Source organism: Poromitra crassiceps, assembly GCF_964638095.1.
Source record: "Poromitra crassiceps genome assembly, chromosome: 8".
NCBI classification, from domain to species: domain Eukaryota; kingdom Metazoa; phylum Chordata; class Actinopteri; order Beryciformes; family Melamphaidae; genus Poromitra; species Poromitra crassiceps.
In genome coordinates, this window is record NC_139629.1 from 7,136,326 (window position 1) to 7,160,940 (window position 24,615).

General features: G+C 47.6%; 1 protein-coding gene across 2 annotated transcripts in view; it reads right to left on the minus strand.

Annotated features, from left to right (window-relative positions):
• itgb5 (integrin, beta 5) overlaps positions 1-24,615 on the minus strand; it is a 77,072-nt gene that overhangs the window by 31,838 nt on the left and 20,619 nt on the right. For both annotated transcript variants that reach the window (XM_083642436.1, XM_083642435.1), the window contains exons 10-11: positions 16,636-16,810; positions 14,470-14,724 (exon numbers count right to left, since the gene is read on the minus strand). In XM_083642436.1, the coding sequence (XP_083498562.1) occupies positions 14,470-14,724; positions 16,636-16,810 (430 nt within the window). The remainder of the gene's footprint in view (positions 1-14,469; positions 14,725-16,635; positions 16,811-24,615) is intronic.

Consider the following 24,615-nt stretch of genomic DNA (forward strand, 5'->3'; position numbering starts at 1 on the left):
GGGTGCCGAACCCAAAGAGGTCAAAAGACAGATAACCCGGCGTGATCAAACATACGAGCCCAACAAAAAGGCTATTTAGCCGGGAAAGAAAAGCAAGCGGTGACTCAGCCTCCCATGTAACTACAGTAAGGTAGGCTTATAAGCTTCTTTCAAGATCTCAATGAACAAGCGCTTCTTCTCAGGTCTCAACACAACAGTCTGACGGCCGGTTCACACACACGCCTAGAGCAACGCTTAAAGCAACGCCTAAGCAACGCCTAAAATTTAGGCGTCCTTGTTAACAGACGAGAGCGTTCACATATACCGCTGCCACGCTGTGCTGAAGCCACGCTCGCGCTGCGCTGCATTTATCGTTTAGGCGTCTGTTCTATTTTTCAGCTCTAGGCGCGCTGAACTGTCAAGCTGGCTGTTGTTTCTGGTGGACTTGGGCCATATTTTCTACCGAGTTTGCCCAAAAGGGAGGGTGGAGCGCGAATTAACGAGTGCATAGTAAGAGAGCTGTCCTTCATGTGTTCCTCTATTAACGTCTTTTCTGTCAGATGTATATATACCCCCCCTGTCTCAATGCATGTATCACTCATGGTGTTGATGACTCATAGTCACATAATTACCCGAGGGAAAATAACAATTACAGCGGGCCAAGAAATAGACAGACATCCTCACTTGCACATTACAATAAAAAAGAGGACTCACCCATGCTATAAATCAGATCTGAAAAGTGTAAAAAAACCGCTGCTCATGTGTTCAGCGTAGCGCAGAGCGTGGCGTCCTGTGTGAACGAAAATAGGCGCCAGGCGTGCATGAAGCAATGCCTATATGCGTAGGCATAGGCGTAGGCATAGGCGTAGGCATAGGCGTAGGCATAGGCGTAGGCGTGTGTGTGAACCGGCCGTGAGGATTGATCGCCACTTGTCTACCTCGACAGTCATGAACTGGCATGTAGGACTGATCCCAGTGCAGCCGTAACACTGGCTAAACACTGGCAGGGCTGAACCGACATGCAGTAGGACTGATCCCAGTGCAGCCGTAACACTGGCTAAACACTGGCAGGACTGAACAGGCAGTAGGACTGATCCCAGTGCAGCCGTAACACTGGCTAAACATTGTTAAAGACAGGACAGATATGTAGGACTGATCCCAGTGCAGCCGTAACACTGGCAGGACTGAACAGGCATGTAGGACTGATCCCAGTGCAGCCATAACACTGGCAGGACTGAACAGGCATGTAGGACTGATCCCAGTGCAGCCATAACGCCGGCTAAACACTGGCAGGACTGAACAGGCATGTAGTAGGACTGATTCCAGTGCAGCCGTAACACTGGCTAAACACTAGCAGGACTGAACAGGCATGTAGGACTGATCCCAGTGCAGCCATAACACTGGCTAAACACTGGCAGGACTGAACAGGCATGTAGTAGGACTGATCCCAGTGCAGCCGTAACACTGGCTAAACACTGGCAGGATTGAACAGGCATGTAGGACTGATCCCAGTGCAGCCATAACACTGGCTAAACACTGGCAGGACTGAACAGGCATGTAGTAGGACTGATCCCAGTGCAGCCGTAACACTGGCTAAACACTGGCAGGACTGAACAGGCATGTAGTAGGACTGATCCCAGTGCAGTCGTAACACTGGCTAAACACTGGCAGGATTGAACAGGCATGTAGGACTGATCCCAGTGCAGCCATAACACTGGCTAAACACTGGCAGGACTGAACAGGCATGTAGTAGGACTGATCCCAGTGCAGCCGTAACACTGGCTAAACACTGGCAGGATTGAACAGGCATGTAGGACTGATCCCAGTGCAGCCATAACACTGGCTAAACACTGGCAGGACTGAACAGGCATGTAGTAGGACTGATCCCAGTGCAGCCGTAACACTGGCTAAACACTGGCAGGACTGAACAGGCATGTAGTAGGACTGATCCCAGTGCAGTCGTAACACTGGCTAAACACTGGCAGGATTGAACAGGCATGTAGGACTGATCCCAGTGCAGCCATAACACTGGCTAAACACTGGCAGGACTGAACAGGCATGTAGTAGGACTGATCCCAGTGCAGCCGTAACACTGGCTAAACACTGGCAGGATTGAACAGGCATGTAGGACTGATCCCAGTGCAGCCATAACACTGGCTAAACACTGGCACGACTGAACAGGCATGTAGTAGGACTGATCCCAGTGCAGCCGTAACACTGGCTAAACACTGGCAGGACTGAACAGGCATGTAGTAGGACTGATCCCATTGCAGCCGTAACACTGGCTAAACACTGGCAGGATTGAACAGGCATGTAGGACTGATCCCAGTGCAGCCATAACACTGGCTAAACACTGGCAGGACTGAACAGGCATGTAGTAGGACTGATCCCAGTCCAGCCGTAACACTGGCAGGACTGAACAGGCATGTAGTAGGACTGATCCCAGTGCAGCCAAATCACTGGCTAAACACTGGCAGGACTGAACAGACATGTAGTAGGACTGATCCCAGTGCAGCCAAACCACTGGCTAAACACTGGCAGGACTGAACAGGCATGTAGTAGGAGGAGGACTGATCCCAGTGCAGCCGTAACACTGGCTAAACATTGTTAAAGACAGGACAGATATGTAGGACTGATCCCAGTGCAGCCGCCCGCAACACTGGCTAAACACTGTTAAAGACAGGACAGAACAGGCATGTAGGACTGATCCCAGTGCAGCCGTAACACTGGCTAAAGACTGTTAAAGACAGGACAGAACAGGCATGTAGGACTGATCCCAGTGCAGCCGTAACACTGGCTAAGTAAACCCTGATAAAGACAGGACAGAACAGGCATGTAGGACTGATCCCAGTGCAGCCGTAACACTGGCTAAAGACTGTTAAAGACAGGACAGAACAGGCATGTAGGACTGATCCCAGTGCAGCCGTAACACTGGCTAAAGACTGTTAAAGACAGGACAGAACAGGCATGTAGGACTGATCCCAGTGCAGCCGTAACACTGGCTAAAGACTGTTAAAGACAGGACAGAACAGGCATGTAGGACTGATCCCAGTGCAGCCGTAACACTGGCTAAGTAAACACTGATAAAGACAGGACAGTGAGTGAGTCTCATCAGCATCAGCAGACATGGAGCCCACTCCACACAGCTGAAGCGGTCTTCTCAGCAGCACCCTGCTTCCAAGAGCGTGGGCTCGGTCGGGACACCACGCATCCGACAGTCAGCAAGCAACACGCATACAGCTGGGGATTCTTTTTGTTCCCATCCCATTGAAACGATTAGCGTCAGCTGTTTGGGTTTAAGGCTCCAACACCAGGGGCAGAAGCAGTAACCTCTATGACTGCTAATGCTGAGGAACCACCCTGAAGACTGAGCTGGCCCGTAAGCCCTCAAAACACACACTGAGCCCACAAAATGAAACCCAAACACTCGATAGTGTGTAAGCAGCTCACCTTTCTCAGGCACAAACACACGGGGGGACTCTCACTGCGAAGCTGAGATCGGACCTGGAACCAACACTCCCAATTTAGCAGAAATGTCTGAGGTGCTTGACGCATCATTTGGTTACAAGTAATTACTCTGGTTAAGTTTCATCTTAAACCAGGCATGTCCAAAGTCCGGCCCGGGGGCCAGATGCGGCCCTTTGAACGATCTTAAGTGGCCCTCGGCTTGCCTCTCAAAACATACTATATGTGGCCCTCCTCCACACAGTATTGGTTCATCAAGCAAGTTCATTTAGCATTTTTTCCCTTCACCTAATGATGACAGCACTATCATACAGTTTGTACACAAGCACCAAGTAGGAACAACACAGGCAGAACTCATGTTTTCAGATGGTGAACAAAATCCTTAGAGTACAATTGTATTGTGAGGTGATTTCTATTTTTATTTGTATAACCCATATGATGCGAGAAGCAGCCGGCCGGCCCCTCGGTAATTTCACATGATCTAATCTGGCCCCCATTCAAAAAGGTTTGGACACCCCTGCCTTAAACCTTTTTATTTGAGTGGCTTTCTTGTTTCCTCCCCATAGTTAAATCTATGTAACTATATAAACTGCATGGCATATTGGGAAATAAAAGAAAAGATTAGTTGTACCTTCAATTATAACACACCAGATGTCTCCCGCTTCTTTTCAACGGCTGGTAACTTGCAGCAGGCGCTGCAGAAGAGGACGCTGTCGTTTTTCCTCACTCTTGTTGCCAACCAGTTCATGTTGCGTGCACACCTCCATTGTTGAGTCCTTTATGAGAGTGGGTGGCTGAGTTTCTGTCCACACACAGTGGAGCTACATGTTCTCCTGCTTCAGGCTGCTGCGTACTGCGGTTGTTTTCTGATCAAAGAAACACTTTCAGGCCCTCAGAACACACTGGAAAGAATCCAACAAATCACCCACCAGACAGTAGTCGCATTCACTTGTGTGAATATTTGACAATATTTAGTGAAAAAACGGCTACTCTTCCTGACGAGGGGGCACTACTGGATTTATTTCCTCAACACCATGTCTCCTAATGGTTTGAATGAGGAATTTGATATTAAACCTTTTTTGTAATTTGTCCTATTTTTACGGTTGGTCTATATAACTTCACTGATTGCTCCTTTAAATTGTTTGTACAGTAGGTAGGCTCCTTTTAAGGCATTGGTCACCTGCCATTGGCTGTGTGCTATAGCCGACTTAATTGACTGACAGCAGCTGATGTCAATGCGTTGTCATTAGTCTTATTTTCTAACTATATATATTTTCTGCTGTCTTCTTTTCTAGTCATTTGCCTGATGAAGACCCACTGGGTGGGTTGAAACGTTGTCTGTAGTCACCATTCAATATTGGGAGCTGCTCCGGTGTGCGGATATTCCACTTTCTTAACCCTTATGTATATCTGTATCCAGCAGCACCTGGCCTCAAAACAGGTGGGATGTGCACACACACTCTTTATGGGAGTGATACCCCCATTCAATTCTGAGCGTGCTGTAAATGCATCCAGACCGAGCAGAGAGGAGCATCATATTCCTTCCTATAACATTTACACACATCAGCTCCTGCCCTGGGGGGCCAGTCACCTCAGATCATTTTGCGTGACATGGACGAGGTGCGTGCCTGTGGGGGGCCTCGTGTGTTTGAAGTGTACAGAGGTGCCCTGCAGCTGTAACGTCGTGGCCCTAATGTGTTTGAAGTGTACAGAGGTGCCCTGGCTGCAGCTGTAACGGTGCTCCATTAAAATCCCTTCTTTACCCACGACGGCTTACAGAGTGGGCCTCTGTTGACCCTCTTCTTCTCCTCCCTCTCACATTTCACTCAATGTTTCAGATCTCCAGCTCTTTTGTAGCTCCTACTAACACATGACTTCTGGAAAGCCACTTATGCTCAAATGCACCCAGATGAAGTCAGATGGAGAGAGAGAGAGAGAGAGAGAGAGAGGGAGAGAGAGAGAGAGAGAGAGGAGAGAGAGGAGAGAGAGGGAGAGAGAGAGAGAGAGGAGAGAGAGGGAGAGAGAGAGAGAGAGAGAGAGAGAGAGAGAGAGAGAGAGAGAGAGAGAGAGAGAGGGGTGAGATCTCCACAGAACACCAGCGCAATGCCAAGAAACACCTGCGCATTTGTAAGGAACTTTATTAGTCTGTATAATAGGACTGGGGTGGGGCCTTGTATCTCTCATCAGGGAGAGAGCTGAGAGAATAATACCACCCGGAGAAGGTTCTGTAGGCCTTTGTCTGTCTGGGACAGTCAAGTTCAGTCAAGTCTAAAAGAGAGAGAGAGAGAGAGAGAGAGAGAGAGAGAGGGAGGAGGGGGGGTTGGGGGGGGGGGGGGTGTGGTGTCACCCAGTGTTTACTTTACCTCAGGGTCTGAGCACTGAGCATTATATGACCAGGTGCTGCTCAGGTAGCTTCTGCTTAGTCAGACAAGACATAAAAACTTCACATAAACTTCCCCCAAACGCCAATCACCCCATGGAGTTGTAACTGAGTATTATGCTGTGTTTCAGAAGAATGTAGAATTCACGGCATGGACAAGCAGCCATTGAAGCAAAGGGGTCGAAGGCATTTTTCGTTGAAAACGGACCTCTGCTTCTTGTTCTTGCCAACCGTATCTTTCCAAATGACAGTTGAGTGGAATATGGCGATACTGAGAACACCCTCAATCTAACATCAAGATGTATTGCCGTTGTGCTCATAGGAGTTGTAGTATTACTTGTGAAATGTACTATGTTTCTGTAGTATGTGACTTTTCAATAGTAATGAGTCTAACTTTCCCCTAAGTGCCTGGGTGGCTGCCAGTCAAGCATTAACCAAGACCAGACTCACTAATTGCTGGCTGTTTAACTAACAACACATAAAACACTAATCTACACCACAGCCACCGAGACAAACACACTTTATGGACTACATATTGAACCAGAAGATCCACCGAGACAAACACACTGTATGGACTACATATTGAACCAGAAGATCCACCGAGACAAACACACTTTATGGACTACATATTGAACCAGAAGATCCACTGAGACAAACACACTGTATGGACTACATATTGAACCAGAAGATCCACTCAGACAAACACACTGTATGGACTACATATTGAACCAGAAGATCCACTCAGACAAACACACTGTATGGACTACATATTGAACCAGAAGATCCACTGAGACAAACACACTGTATGGACTACATATTGAACCAGAAGATCCACTGAGACAAACACACTGTATGGACTACATATTGAACCAGAAGATCCACTGAGACAAACACACTGTATGGACTACATATTGAACCAGAAGATCCACTGAGACAAACACACTGTATGGACTACATATTGAACCAGAAGATCCACTGAGACAAACACACTGTATGGACTACATATTGAACCAGAAGATCCACTGAGACAAACACACTTTATGGACTACATATTGAACCAGAAGATCCACTGAGACAAACACACTGTATGGACTACATATTGAACCAGAAGTTCCACTGAGACAAACACACTGTATGGACTACATATTGAACCAGAAGATCCACTGAGACAAACACACTGTATGGACTACATATTGAACCAGAAGATCCACTGAGACAAACACACTGTATGGACTACATATTGAACCAGAAGATCCTTCCCAACCTGCTCCTATTGAAAACAGCAGCTGATTTATGGCCAGGCTTGAGACTTCAGTTTATCTGAGGTGTTGCACTTTTGGGTAAATCGCTGGGTAAAAAGTTTCATGATAGAATTCAAAAGTCATTTCAAATAGTATTTTAACTGAGATATACTTAAGACAAATACAGGAAGGAAACGGAGGCTACACATATTTTCATGACGGTGACATTCAAGGAGTATTTACTACCTGTGTGTTTCGACATGTCCATGCTGTAGCCACGATAACAACTTGAACTTTTCTATCCCGTCTGCACTGTCTGTCGCTGCCAGCCAGGATTATTTTTCTACGTCGTAGGCTGAAGAAATCTTCATGTCAACTGAGGCTTCGTTCACAAAAACAAATAGAACAATGGAGGCAAACGACACTTGGAGCCTGAGGAGAGCTCTTACTTCACGTGGTCACGCAAGGCATAACCATTAATAAACACATATGTTGTCATTTAGCCTCACGCACACACAAGCTTTGAGACAGCACATTTATTTATGGGCCTAGAAGAGGGTTTTCCGGGATATGTGCAAGTCTGGAAAATAAAGCCACGCTATTTCTGGCAACTGGAGACTGCCGAGTGCTTAGATCATTATTTAGAACCAGCTGCAGGAGCCCTACAAAGTCTGACAAACATCTCAGCTGTGGAGATGTGTGTCAGAAGGGGCACGAGCCACTACAAAGTCAAGCTTTACTCAAACCTTGTAAAAATGAAATAAAACAGGCAAGGGAACACGCGACTTTACCCTCGCATGTCTCGACCGGGTCATGCTCTCTAAAACAAAAGAGAGACATTATTAGATGCAAACTACTACGGGTATATGTGGGTATTAACCCATTTATACCTGATGCTTGCGTGTATATCCCTCATTTGTGTGCGTATCCCTTTAAGACCACGAACCGATAGACCCTTTTCACGGGGACCACTTTGTGTCAAATTGGCAGGGTAAACACAGGTCTAAGCAACACACTAATGAGGGTTTCAAAATTCCAATCATGGAAGTTGGAAACTGCCTGCCTTCCCTGCCTTTTCGACACAAAATGGCCCCTGTGAAAAGGGTCTATTGGGTAAATCAGTGCAGAAACACCACAGCAATGAGCGCATGGGCCCAAAGATATTTCCAGAATGAAAGTCAAAAAAGAGGATCTCGTGGCTTACCACTGTAACCTCTCACTGTCCCTTGGCCCTACTCAGTGGGCACGGACAGCAGCCTCCTACAGTCTGCAGCCTGCTAACTTTAGAGGCTGATTCATGTTTCTGAGCGGGGCGTTCTCTTTGGTGGCGTTCCGGGGTGTCGTCAGCAGCGCTGAAATCAGCCTGCCCAGCAGCACAGATTCACACGGCAAACCTCGTCATGTCAACACTGATTTATCTCGTGTGCCGGGTAGTCTTTACCCGAACAGGTGAACTGGAACTCAACCTCAGTTAACCATTGGACAATGAATGCAGTGTAAACGGCATACAGAGATCTACAAACAGACACCTTGATAACCCCTACTAGACGATTCTAATAAAAGCCAGCTGCCCTTATCATCCATGCATTGACCTGTATAAACATTACAGTCAGCTGTGAGAGATAGGACCTGTGTGTTTACCTGAGCTGCCACAGAGATAGCTTATCAATGTTGATCATCACAAAAACAAAAGTGAGAAAGTCGGAGGAGGAGGAGGAGGAGGAGGAGGAGGAGGAGGGGGGGTGACTATCTCACTCCTGGTATGTGGCACATTCAAAAAAGGGAGTAAGAAGAGAGAAAAGTGGCAGTAGATGCTTACAGTCAAGTCAATGAGAATAGTTTTGAGTCTGTTTTACACCACAAAACAAAGTGAGCAGTGAGCGCCACCTGATAATCTTTTGCCGAGTCTCGTAGTCTCAAGACGTGCTGCTGGTAGCCCAGCCCCCAAATCCAGAAAGGCACTCTGGGGACAGCTCCGTGTCCCAGTGGTTTTGGCTGGCCACTGCCTCTCGTCACCACAGCGCACGCCCATGCACGCGCACGCACGCACGCGCACGCACGCACACGCGCGCGCACGCACGCACGCGCACACACACGCACACGCGCGCACATGCACACGGGCACACGCATGCACGCACACGCACGCACACATGCAGACGCACGCACGCACACACGCAGATACATGGGTGTGGAGTGTGGCCTGCTTATTTTACTGTGTCCTCATATTCAACTCTGACTGGGCCTGGACAACCTGTGTAGACTGCCAAGAGGAGTGACTGGGCCTGGACAACCTGTGTAGACTGCCAGGAGGAGTGACTGGGCCTGGACAACCTGTGTAGACTGCCAGGAGGAGTGACTGGACCTGGACAACCTGTGTAGACTGCCAGGAGGAGTGACTGGGCCTGGACAACCTGTGTAGACTGCCAGGAGGAGTGACTGGACCTGGACAACCTGTGTAGACTGCCAGGAGGAGTGACTGGGCCTGGACAACCTGTGTAGACTGCCAGGAGTGACTGGGCCTGGACAACCTGTGTAGACTGCCAAGAGGAGTGACTGGGCCTGGACAACCTGTGTAGACTGCCAGGAGGAGTGACTGGGCCTGGACAACCTGTGTAGACTGCCAGGAGGAGTGACTGGACCTGGACAACCTGTGTAGACTGCCAGGAGGAGTGACTGGGCCTGGACAACCTGTGTAGACTGCCAGGAGTGACTGGGCCTGGACAACCTGTGTAGACTGCCAGGAGTGACTGGGCCTGGACAACCTGTGTAGACTGCCAGGAGTGACTGTGCCTGGACAGCCTGTGTAGACTGCCAGAAGTAAAAGTACAAAGTCACACTCACACAGAAGTGCCGTTACTTTGCTGACATTTCACTTGAGTAGAAGTGAAATTATTTGGTTTAATAATCTACTTAAGTAAAAGTGAAAAGTAGCTCATTTATAACAAACTGTTTTATTTTTAAATAACTCAAATAAACTTGAAAAAGCATGAAACATATATGATTCCTTCAACAGGATTACATTTGGCCAGGCAGTTTCTGATGCAATGTTTTTTGGACAGCATGCGGAAATCAGTACTGTTAAAATGTAGCAACGTACAAAAACCCTCAAAAACTACAAGTACGGTACACAAACAAGCTACTTGATTATGTAAACAACAGTAAATGTAATTTGTAGTTCCACCCTCGAGTTTGTACAGCTGCTGAAGGCATTGAAGAGTGTGGCCTGCCCAGGGAGATGGAGGGAGGAGACTAAACCCTGCTATCCATTCCATCCTATCATGTTAGTAACATCAACCTGCCCCAGGGACTACAGATGCAAAGCCTCTGGCTATAATCTGGCGTATTTTACATTTGCTCCAAGTGTTCCTTAATATACTCTTTGTCCCTGTCAAAGAAACTAATAAAATAAAAATAAATCCAGAAAGACAAAATCAGACAACACTCCAAGGTGAACACAGCAATGCTAAAATTACTGTCCCAATATGGCACCCCTATGTCTTACGGGGCAATATCTCTCAATAGAAATAGCAATAATATGCTGTATGTGACAAAAGTCACACAACAGAAGAAGGACGCGGTGTTTCACTCCAACACTTGAAACACTTGACGAGGCTGACAGAGTGTTGTGAAGCACCCAGCATCAGCACTTCATCAAGACAGGCTTTAGTCAACACAGCATGAAGGAGGTCAGAGTGGGCTCTGAGGCGTGATTTCAAACCCCACATAGGATAAGCAATAACCACGCCCTGTGGCGCCGGGATTGGCCAGGAGCATTGAAGCTTGGGACTAAAGCACCTGGGTTTTTTCATCTTTTAAAATAAAGATGTTTAAAAAACTATTTTCTCTGGGTAAGAATTGAGCTTGAAATTAACTGAGCTATGAACGTGAACACAACACCGTTTATATTATTGCATGTTTTTGTAGATTGTGTACATTGTGTACAATTATTACAATTATTATTATTATTATTATTACAAGTGTGTACAATTATTATGCTTATTATTATTACTATGCTAAGGAAGGTAGGTGACCATAATTCATTTCAATGTCCGCTCTCGAAATCGCTGTCCGTTCTCAAGAGCTATTCAGTTGGTTCATGAAATCGCTGGGCTGCGTGCCCTCCAGTGTTGCTCCTGGCCAATCCCGGCGCCACAGGGCGTGGTTATTGCTTATCCTATGTGGGGTTAGAAATCACGCCTCTGAGCATGCTCCTGCACAGCTGTGTTTACTTCCTAACCAGGAGCCAATCACCTTGCAGTAGTTCATGCTGTCTGCCTTTTGCCCCACTGACATGCTGTGGTCATCTATCTAAACAGACAGGCTGATGACGCACAGGAGTGAATGGAACAGTGTAGGAATTTAGCCAGGGGCAAGGGCAAAAATGCCCCCAAGAAATGTCAGAATGCCCCTAAAAACAAAACATGATCCTGGGGCAACACAATTGCCCCCAATATTTTTGATCATTGTATTTTAATTCATTTCCATCTCTAACACACACTCAGCACCTGCAAGCTGGTTGCCAGAAGACGATGACGAAGAACACACTCACACAACAGTGCTGTTGTTCACACTACGATTTAGCAACTTTATGCAGTAATAAGTGCCCCCAAAATTGTGTAATTGCCCCCGATGTAATTGATATGTATTCTCTAAGTCCACTGCAGTTGTCCAGTACAGTGTCCCATATTGCTGAAAGGCAAGCCAGATGGACCTCAAAGAATAAAATTAAACAACGGACGTCAATCCTATCCATCAACTGTGACACAGGTGAGTTCTGCCCAACCGCCGTTTCAGATGAGCTGGACCGATAGCTACGCATCAACAGGCTCCATGGGAAAACTACTGGTACTACTACTGACTGTAAAAGGGTGAGCATTGAGGATGCCATGCCAGCTGATCTCCACTTGAATAAAAGCGGACTGTGCCTTTAAGCAGTTTCTCATTCTGAACAGCCTACACAGAGACGACAGCTTTTCCCAGACACGCACTACAAATGAGCTGCTCTCTGTGTGGAGTGTGACCAATCCAGGTGGTGAACAATGCTATTTACAAGACGTGTTGGCACGGCTCAGGGCCTCAAACAGGCCATCACATGATGAAACCCTGTGGATTTTGTTTAACGTGCGCACACACAATTCATTTTACAACACGGCTCGTTATACAGACCACTCCACTGCACGACAATTAAATAACGAAGCGATTCAGGGGAGGAAAACTGGAGAAGGCCTACCGTTTGCTATCATTAGCAACTCATTATGGCTCTACAGTGGGGCCAACCATGCTGTGAAAGGAGGAGACGAGAGAAGGGCTGCAGAAGGTACTGGACTGTTAACATTTAATGACTGCTTATGGATGACCAGCTTGACAAACAAATAGGCGTGCTGTATCGGCGCATTCGGTGTGTCCGGCATTGCTGCTGCTGCTGCTGCTGCTGCTGCTGCTGACCCAAGGAAAGGCAGAACCTCTAACTGGGTAATAGATAAATAGACCCGGGCATTGTGTTAGGGGAGCGTGCCAAAGCCGGCCCCACCGTCACAAAGCAGCTCTCTGTGGTTTCAGAAGAACAGCCGTTGGCTTGGGGGTGAGCCCAGTGAGTGGGCCGCCCTCCAGCCAGGAGGTCTCGCCCCACAACGCACAGAGAGGCTTGGACCCGATGTTCTGGGAACGCAATAGGCTCGGCCCGTTTGGTATGGCTGAGCAGAAGCGCCGAGCCAAACCTCCTCATACCGAGCGAGCGCTGCTACGTGGGGGCAGCGGACTAAAGCAGGGACATCTAGATGGGAGAAAATGTGGGATTTGTAGTTGAGCTCAGCACACACACATCTTTTGATTAGCAGAGCATATTAACGCCTGGGAGAGGAACGTACAGAGATCCTTAAGCTCTGAGAAAGCTCCGTGGTCTCTGTGCTGCTGGTTTTCATCTTCATCTGTCACACGTCTCTGTGCCAAACACGTCATGCTGCATTTGTCTCATCTTGGACATTCACTTCAATATTCATTCCTGCACACCACCAGTCACTCCAACCCTCTCTCTGGTCCTAAACAGTTCCAAGACCAGCATCATACCGAGACAAGGGGCTCGGCGCAGAGAGAACCAGTCAGTGAGTACTCAGTCCACAGGACTAGTACTCACTATTTAGTATTTACATTATATTGTGTTTGTACGTCTTTGTACATGGACTGTTATTGAAATGTGACTGATAGGTTTCAGATTTGTACATTATTTAGCTAACTGCTGTCTCCCTCTGCTCAGAGGCACGGGCAGCGGGCAGGGCAACACTCGCCTCCTCACCTTCTCTCCAGTCCAGTCCCTCACCCCAGACACGCCCACTTTCCAACGGTCGAATCAAACCCCTCCACACACACGCTAGGTCCCGCCTCTCTACTCTGTTTCAGTCGGGAATACATCACGATACGGAATCACATACCCTGGGAATGCCATTTCAGCTCGACTTTAAGGGAGTGCCAAACTATCAAGACACACCCAGACCAGGTATGGGGGGAAAGTGTGTCAACATGGTGACTGTTTGATTACTTTGAATTATAACCCACAATTAGAACTCACAATTATAACCCGCAACATGCAGCATACCTGAGGGATTTACAGCCTGTTTAGAGCAACATCCCAAACACGCTGTGTTCTTGTTCACTTAAAAAGCTCAGGGAGATGTGGTGACCCAATAGATTAGCTACAGACCAGATCACCGCCTCGCTGAGTACAAGCATCTACCCTATCAACTACTAAATCAACCAATATCATCAAAGACTAAGACGCAATCCAGCATTACCTCTTGCTCTCAGCAGCAGAAATCAAAGACACAGCTCATATCAAGATAAACACTGCTTCGGTGGAAATGTAGCGTTAGGGCCTGTGTCGACCTAGCGTCTTTTCATCAGCTCCGGCGTCTATTTTCAGTTGTTTCCAATGGGGTGAGAGCGTATGCGGGCGCACACGGACGTCTAGAGAAAGTGCGCAGCGCCCAGCGTCTATTTTCAGAGCGCTCCGGCGTTTTTTGTGCGCCGGCTCCCAGCGCTTCCAGCTGAAAATATTTTAACTTTTCAGAAAGACGCTGGTGTCGGGTGCTCCTTTTCTGGCAACTAATCATAATGGAGAAACTATCGCAACAGAGACAGAAAGGCCCAATTGTGGGAGCAGATTGGCTAGACACTTAATATTTCTGGTGAGTGTTGAGCTAAATCACTGTATGTGTGTCGTTTGCTAATGTTAGCTGTCAGCTATCAAGATAGCTACCGCACTGAACTAACGTTAGTTTCAGACTGCTTCCTTGTTATATTGTTGTGCGCTGAGATCAGCGCTTCCCAGCGCACTTCCAGCGTTTAACGGTCGGAAAAAGACGCTAGATGGACACACGGCCTTAGACAATCTATGGTTGGCATTCCTACCTGAGCAGAGGATGCCCTTGTGCCGGGCGCAGGAGAAGTCGTCGCACTCGCAGAAGCTGCCGTAGATCTTGCCGAACTCCGACTCGTAGCACAGACACTGGTTGCAGCTGCACTCCCCTCGCCCGCTGCACAGCTGCTTGCCCTCGGCTTCCCGGCAGGCGCTGGGGTACATGCTGTTGGCCTCGCCCTCCTGGCACTCGCAGCGGGCGCCCAGGTAGCCCGGCTCACAGTGACAGGTCCCGCAGTTATAGGTACCTAGTAGGGGTGTCACGATACACTAATTTCACGATACGATACACGATATTGGGTTCACGATAACGATACGATATTTTAACAATATTTTTTTTAACAAAAGTAAATCATTTTTATGTATTTATTTATCATTTATTTAACCATGCGAGCAGGGGCGGACTGGGATCATAATTCAGGCCGGGCATTAGATACCAAGCAGGCCAGGCCGATACGGGCTGACGCGTGTGCTGGCGTCCAAAGGGCGGCGGCGAAAAATTTGGGCCGTTTGAAGCTCAATTTGGGCCGTTTGAAGCCGAATTTGGGCTGTTTGAAGCCAGATTTGGGCCGTTTGAAGCCCAATTTGGGTGATTTAAAGCCCGATTTGGGCCGTTTGAAGCCCGATTTGGGCCGTTTGAAGCCCAATTTGGGCCGTTTGAAGCCCAATTTGGGCCAAGTCCAATTTTACAATGAGGTGCACCCACTTTAAACCTGAATAAAGTAATAAAACCACTAGTAAACCAGTAGGCGGCGCCTGGCCTGCTGTTCAGTGAGTGGCCTGGCCTGGCCTGCAAAATTTTTTTTTTTTTTTGCAGGCCAGGCCAGGCCAGGCCACCGGGCATTTGCCCGACGTGCCCGATTATGCAGTCCGCCCCTGCATGTGAGTCCCGTTGAAATCGAAACCTCTTTTCAAGGGAGCCCTGGGAAAATACTGGAAAAATAGTCTTTCATTTGAAATACACAAAATACAAAACAAATGCTGTTTTTGGAAATTGTATTATAATAAGTAGAAAACAACATGGAAGATAATGCTTCTCTTGCAATAGAATGTGTCGCACTGTCACAAACTAAATGTTTGTTGCATGGTGAAAGAAAAATAAAGTATACAATCTATTTCTTAAATAACTCATGCTCAATGGTCCCTAAACTTATGTAATCTTATGTATCACTTGAGCTGTTTTGCCATGCCAGTAGTAGTCTACCCCCTCACTCATGCGTGTTCATTCTGCTAAATTTGTTCTATTATTATTCAGGAGCAAAAAAAAAAAAAAATTCGGACGATATCGATATCGTGACGTTTCGATATCACGATATATCGTGCGACGAAATATTGTGACACCCCTAGTACCTAGTGTGGAGGGTTCATTACGTTCAAGATGTGATTATTGATAAGACATTTACTTTAAACAAGAGACCGCGGGGGGTGGGGGGGTGGGGGTTTGGGGTGGAGAGGGTGCTCTCCTATATTTTATTTCATTTTTATTTCCTTTTGTTTTGTGGTAAATAAAAATTTGATGTCATTCATCACATGTTCTGATGGGTATTGGGTGGGTGATATGAGTGGGCAGGTGGGAGGAGGGCTCATGCATCCTGGCTAATGTCTGTCAAAATGTGCTGAACTAATGATGTCAATAAAAAAAATTATCACAAAAAAAAAAGATGTGATTATTGATTTAATGCATACATGGCATACTCTTGTCTGCAAACGTTCTGCACGATTATCCAGCTACTCGTGTCCAAAAAGTATATATTAAATATATATCTTGTTTTGAGACTTCTGGCCATCAAAAGTATCAGAATCAGCAATAGACCAGTTCTGTTTTACACTTGCATTGTTTTAGACTTTCCCATAAACTTGTTTAAATCAGTTACTAGGTGGATGACAATGCACAGAAAGAATGTTATTTTATTCCAACCACAGAAAGTAGTTAGTTTAAGTGTTTACAAGGCTATTACCCGCTAATATTCTCTGACTGAACAGATTCTCAAAGATTTATATCACCCTCTGAGCAAACTGTAATTTGGAATGGGCTAGTCTATTCTGATTGGGCTATTCTTCTCATTATTAATGGAGTATTAGGCTCCATGTGAATCGGGCTAAAATGTCCGGACATGATTGGAAGAACTGAATGCGAGTTGAGCTCCAACCCCGTTTACCTATGGAGCTGCAGATGCTGCTGTTGGCCTGCGCTGTCCGGCTGCAGCTGCAGTCACACTGGTAGTCCACAGCCACCTCCAGGCGGTCCTTGAAGCCCACCGGCTTGATGGTGAAGCTCCGGTCCGTGCCGCGGGGGGGACAGCTCTTCGCCTCCACACTTACGTTGAACGACACCTACAGGAAGACAACAGGTGTAGCAGCGGCCGGGTTCCAGTTACAAACGGTACTGATGCAAAAAGGAGAGACAGAGATTCAAAACAGCATAAAAGTAGTTTATATACTGCATGGACAATATTATCTTTATTATTCTTCGTTCGTTATTCTATTCGTTATGTGTTGGTGCCTGCTAATTATATTATTCTTTGTTTTCCATTGTAATGGCTTCATTGCATGAATTAATCCTTGCTTCCCATTACAAAGATAGCAGGTAATGGGGATCCTGATAAGTCTTTACATTCAGCTCCACACACACACACACACACACACACACACACACACACACACACACACACACACACACACACACACACACACACACACACACACACACACACACACACACACACACACACACGCTGGGCAGCTAGACTGCGGATGTGAACTGTGCATGACCCCGTTGTTATCTTTACATATGTGGCCTTTAATGACCCCAGGAAAAGTTGCCAGCGCACAGTTGATGTGGATTTGACTCACAGCCACTGGAGGGAGATGACACGAGAGCCACACCCATTTGGTTACTGTGAGGAAGGAAGTCTTAAGAAGAAGAAGAAGAAGAAGAAGAAGAAGAGAAACCCTTAAGCCTCTCTGTTCTGGCCTGTTCCAACATGAGCAGGGTCCTATATTGCTATTTTCCTCACTGCTCTGAACTAAGTCACAGCAACCATTCTCTCAACGCTGTCTGTCCCACAGTAGAACTCAGATTTATTTTCTTGGTTTGTTCGTTGGTGCAACAGACGATGCTGCTATAAATCTGCAGAACTGACTGTAATGTGTTATGTCACTTCCACTTCAACAGCTCTTGTGTAAACCTATTCCAAAGTCCCAAAAGCAAAAACACAAGATTCACAACCTTGAAACGAGGGTATCTGTCTTAACGACAGCCTACAAAAAAATACATGGGAAAAACAACAACATTCACATCACAATATACAAATCTAAAACAAGTAGTAGCATGAACACTGAGGGGAGAAACAGCTGTAGAAATATTTCTGGAGGTCAAGGAGTCTTGTAAGCTTGACTATTCTCATCCATGTTGGCTCTGTGTCCCCTCAGACCGTCAGATAACTCCACAGGGTTGCAGGGGGAGGCAGCATTCTGCTCTTTGAAGCTCCCACTGGAAGCTCTTGGCCCTCAGCAAGACAAACTCAAGGCTCAGACCCAAAGCAAACATCACACCCAGCCACTGTCGGTCGGTCCTGCTGATCTTGGCCACGACAGCTGTGTGTATATGGATCTTCTAAGGACAGAGCATCCCCTCGTCACTCAGTGTACACTCAAGCTGCCCGTTTCTCAATCTGGGAACCCAGGGTCTAGTTTTATTCGAAAAGTAGACTCTATTTTTCAAAAAAAAATAGACTCTGGGTTCCCAGATTGCCCGTTTCTAGACTTATCCCGTTATGTTGCATCTCCTCTGCTCTCTCTTTGGACACAGAGATGGAGAGTTGAGGTCAGAGGGGAGTCAGGGGGTCAGAGACTCCTGCTGGGTTCATCTCTGTCTTCTGCTGTGAGAAAGTTAACAATCACATTCTCATCTTCAAAGAAAGACGTCACTGTTGCTGTTTGTCACCGTGCAAGAGAAGCTAGCACAAAATACGATTCTAGATGAACTTGCACATATCCAACATGGCTCCCTATGTGCGGTGATGTTGGGGATTTCCTCAGACCCAACAAGCTCATTCAGAATACAGCAAGAGTCTACGACGTAACATGCTAGTGAAGGAGGGTCCATGCTTTCCAGTCTGCCTGCAAACCTCCTCCACTACAACGCGGACAGCCTAACGAGCTACTAAGGGACACAATTGAGTTTACTGTAAATGTGAGTCACGAGGAGGCCAGTCCACCCAATCATGTGGCTCGTTAGGACAACTATGGAGTTGTGGAGTTAACGGAGGGGCAAAAACTAGCGGGAAGGGAGAGAGAAGAGCGAGGAGAGACGATGATGCATCTCAGCTCAACCTAATGAGAGAATTCCTCACTGCTTACCAGGGTCAGTGAGTAATGCCATTCAAATTCAGAGACTGAGAGAGAGTGAGCCATGTGCGAAATGAGATCAGGCAGGGACAGGAGGCGGACAGTAACTAGGCCGTGTTATGATATTATGATGTAAGAGACACTGACTGCTCAATAACGTTCACAAATCATCACAGCACATGTACATACAAAACACATAGTACAGTATGCAAGCAGGCAACTACTCTGACAGAAACATTTTCTGTCTCCCAAAAGACCATTTCTAAAATCTTAAGGAGATTCTCGTGACCCAAGGGGGCTTTCCTAATGACACAATGATTGTTACCATGGACAAATCATTTGGATGATGGCATTCTTATGACTGCCTGGAATTCCATTCACGAGGAGGACATAACGAGGACATAACCACGGAGAATGTCAAACAAAAGTACGGCACGGAATCTAATTCAAAAGCTTCTGGTTTGTTTGGACAGAATGTCTTCAGAGAGACGCGCTACGTCCGCGCAGACTTTGGCTTCATTCATGAATAATGCATGAGCCTATTCAATAGTCATGCTGTTGTGAGAGCTCTGTCTGCAGTGAAAAGGAAGCTGGCTCAACTCAACTCTCCAGCTTGCACTTCTCCTCTCGCCTTTTCACTGCTTTGTGTGCCGGCAGGCCATTGAGATGCAGCATCAGGCTCCATGGCAAAGCCCACAGAGACACAGTAGAGCTTCAGCCTGTGCCATGTCCTCCTCAGCAGTACCGAGTGGGAAGCTTGGCCCCCGGTGGACAGTGTCACAAATGAGCCTCTCCCTCCTCTTTTTCCCGGCCCAGGACAAAAAAACCGCAAGAGGCCATCAGCCAAGCACTCGAGATGGTCCATTCACTGCCTCCGTCACCCCCAACTACTCCTCCACCACCGGTCCGGCACCACCCATTCCCAATCTTACATTGTCCCACACGAATAAAGGCGCTGGGAGGGAGGTTTGGGAGAGGAATTCCACAAGGTTGGGGCTCACGGTGTGGTGGCATGTACAAAGTAGCCCCTCGCTAGCATTTTCAATGGATCCAAACTCAATACAGATCTTCTTTGAGACCCGTATAGAATATAAGGGGACCGTTTGGGAGAGGGGGTTTGGACCATGGCAAATTCTAAGCAATTAAGACGCGTAATCATCCCGCGTCACCTGACCTTTGTTTTTGTTCAGTGAGACAAAAGGGGAGAATGTCATTCCAAGGGGGTGTATGCCGCTAACATGTTGGACACAGGCCCAAGTAACAGCCGTGGAAAAAACACGAGTCTTCTCCCATTCAATTGATCATTCCCCTCCACGATGCATACTCTCACTGAAAACACTCCGCTCCACGACGCATACTCTCACTGAAAACACTCCCCTCCACGACGCATACTCTGACTGAAAACACTCTCCTCCACGATGCATACTCTGACTGAAAACACTCCCCTCCACGATGCATACTCTGACTGAAAACACTCTCCTCCACGATGCATAGTACTCTGACTGAAAACACTCTCCTCCACGACGCATACTCTGACTGAAAACACTCTCCTCCACGACGCATACTCTGACTGAAAACACTCCCCTCCACGATGCATACTCTCACTGAAAACACTCTCCTCCACGACGCATACTCTGACTGAAAACACTCCCCTCCACGATGCATACTCTCACTGAAAACACCCCTCCACGACGCATACTCTGACTGAAAACACTCCGCTCCACGACGCATACTCTGACTGAAAACACTCTCCTCCACGATGCATACTCTCACTGAAAACACTCTCCTCCACGATGCATACTCTCACTGAAAACACTCCCCTCCATGACGCATACTCTCACTGAAAACACTCTCCTCCATGACGCATACTCTCACTGAAAACACTCTCCTCCACGACGCATACTCTCACTGAAAACACTCCCCTCCACGACGCATACTCTGACTGAAAACACTCCCCTCCACGACGCATACTCTGACTGAAAACTCTCCCCTCCACGACGCATACTCTGACTGAAAACACTCCCCTCCACGACGCATACTCTGACTGAAAACTCTCCCCTCCACGACGCATACTCTGACTGAAAACACTCCCCTCCACGATGCATACTCTCACTGAAAACTCTCCCCTCCACGACGCATACTCTGACTGAAAACACTCCCCTCCACGACGCATACTCTCACTGAAAACACTCCGCTCCACGACGCATACTCTGACTGAAAACACTCCGCTCCACGACGCATACTCTCACTGAAAACACTCCGCTCCACGACGCATACTCTGACTGAAAACACTCCGCTCCACGACGCATACTCTCACTGAAAACACTCCGCTCCACGACGCATACTCTCACTGAAAACACTCCGCTCCACGACGCATACTCTGACTGAAAACACTCTCCTCCACGACGCATACTCTCACTGAAAACACTCTCCTCCACGACGCATACTCTGACTGAAAACACTCTCCTCCACGATGCATACTCTGACTGAAAACACTCTCCTCCACGATGCATACTCTGACTGAAAACACTCTCCTCCACGATGCATACTCTGACTGAAAACACTCTCCTCCATGACGCATACTCTCACTGAAAACACTCTCCTCCACGATGCATACTCTGACTGAAAACACTCTCCTCCACGACGCATACTCTGACTGAAAACACTCTCCTCCATGACGCATACTCTGACTGAAAACACTCTCCTCCATGACGCATACTCTCACTGAAAACACTCCCCTCCACGATGCATACTCTCACTGAAAACACTCCCCTCCACGACGCATACTCTCACTGAAAACACTCCCCTCCACGATGCATACTCTCACTGAAAACACTCCCCTCCACGATGCATACTCTCACTGAAAACACTCTCCTCCACGATGCATACTCTCACTGAAAACACTCCCCTCCACGATGCATACTCTCACTGAAAACACTCCCCTCCACGACGCATACTCTCACTGAAAACACTCTCCTCCACGATGCATACTCTGACTGAAAACACTCCGCTCCACGACGCATACTCTCACTGAAAACACTCCCCTCCACGACGCATACTCTCACTGAAAACACTCCCCTCCACGACGCATACTCTCACTGAAAACACTCTCCTCCACGACGCATACTCTCACTGAAAACACTCTCCTCCACGATGCATACTCTGACTGAAAACACTCCGCTCCACGACGCATACTCTCACTGAAAACACTCCCCTCCACGATGCATACTCTCACTGAAAACACTCCCCTCCACGATGCATACTCTCACTGAAAACACTCCCCTCCACGACGCATACTCTCACTGAAAACACTCCCCTCCACGACGCATACTCTCACTGAAAACACTCCCCTCCACGACGCATACTCTCACTGAAAACACTCTCCTCCACGACGCATACTCTCACTGAAAACACTCCCCTCCACGACGCATACTCTCACTGAAAACACTCCCCTCCACGATGCATACTCTCACTGAAAACACTCCCCTCCACGACGCATACTCTCACTGAAAACACTCCCCTCCACGACGCATACTCTCACTGAAAACACTCCCCTCCACGATGCATACTCTCACTGAAAACACTCTCCTCCACGACGCATACTCTCACTGAAAACACTCCCCTCCACGATGCATACTCTCACTGAAAACACTCCCCTCCACGATGCATACTCTCACTGAAAACACTCCGCTCCACGATGCATACTCTGACTGAAAACACTCCCCTCCACGACGCATACTCTCACTGAAAACACTCCCCTCCACGATGCATACTCTCACTGAAAACACTCTCCTCCACGACGCATACTCTCACTGAAAACACTCCCCTCCACGATGCATACTCTCACTGAAAACACTCCCCTCCACGATGCATACTCTCACTGAAAACACTCCCCTCCACGATGCATACTCTCACTGAAAACACTCCCCTCCACGATGCATACTCTCACTGAAAACACTCCCCTCCACGACGCATACTCTGACTGAAAACACTCCCCTCCACGACGCATACTCTCACTGAAAACACTCTCCTCCACGACGCATACTCTCACTGAAAACACTCCGCTCCACGACGCATACTCTGACTGAAAACACTCCGCTCCACGACGCATACTCTCACTGAAAACACTCCGCTCCACGACGCATACTCTGACTGAAAACACTCCCCTCCACGACGCATACTCTCACTGAAAACACTCTCCTCCACGACGCATACTCTCACTGAAAACACTCCCCTCCACGATGCATACTCTGACTGAAAACACTCTCCTCCACGATGCATACTCTGACTGAAAACACTCTCCTCCACGATGCATACTCTGACTGAAAACACTCTCCTCCACGATGCATACTCTGACTGAAAACACTCTCCTCCATGACGCATACTCTCACTGAAAACACTCTCCTCCACGATGCATACTCTGACTGAAAACACTCTCCTCCACGACGCATACTCTGACTGAAAACACTCTCCTCCATGACGCATACTCTGACTGAAAACACTCTCCTCCATGACGCATACTCTCACTGAAAACACTCTCCTCCACGATGCATACTCTGACTGAAAACACTCTCCTCCACGACGCATACTCTGACTGAAAACACTCTCCTCCACGATGCATACTCTGACTGAAAACACTCTCCTCCACGACGCATACTCTCACTGAAAACACTCTCCTCCATGACGCATACTCTGACTGAAAACACTCTCCTCCACGACGCATACTCTCACTGAAAACACTCTCCTCCATGACGCATACTCTGACTGAAAACACTCTCCTCCACGACGCATACTCTCACTGAAAACACTCTCCTCCACGACGCATACTCTGACTGAAAACACTCTCCTCCATGACGCATACTCTGACTGAAAACACTCTCCTCCACGACGCATACTCTCACTGAAAACACTCTCCTCCACGATGCATACTCTGACTGAAAACACTCTCCTCCATGACGCATACTCTGACTGAAAACACTCTCCTCCACGACGCATACTCTGACTGAAAACACTCTCCTCCATGACGCATACTCTGACTGAAAACACTCTCCTCCACGATGCATACTCTGACTGAAAACACTCTCCTCCATGACGCATACTCTGACTGAAAACACTCTCCTCCACGACGCATATTCTCACTGAAAACACTCTCCTCCATGACGCATACTCTCACTGAAAACACTCCGCTCCACGACGCATACTCTCACTGAAAACACTCCGCTCCACGACGCATACTCTCACTGAAAACACTCCGCTCCACGACGCATACTCTCACTGAAAACACTCCCCTCCACGACGCATACTCTCACTGAAAACACTCTCCTCCACGACGCATACTCTCACTGAAAACACTCTCCTCCACGATGCATACTCTGACTGAAAACACTCTCCTCCACGACGCATACTCTCACTGAAAACACTCTCCTCCACGACGCATACTCTCACTGAAAACACTCTCCTCCACGACGCATACTCTCACTGAAAACACTCCCCTCCACGACGCATACTCTCACTGAAAACACTCTCCTCCACGATGCATACTCTGACTGAAAACACTCTCCTCCACGACGCATACTCTCACTGAAAACACTCTCCTCCACGATGCATACTCTCACTGAAAACACTCTCCTCCACGATGCATACTCTGACTGAAAACACTCTCCTCCATGACGCATACTCTCACTGAAAACACTCCCCTCCACGACGCATACTCTCCCTGAAAACACTCCGCTCCACGACACATACTCTGACTGAAAACCTCTCATCCAAGTGCCACTGCTCCTGTGTTT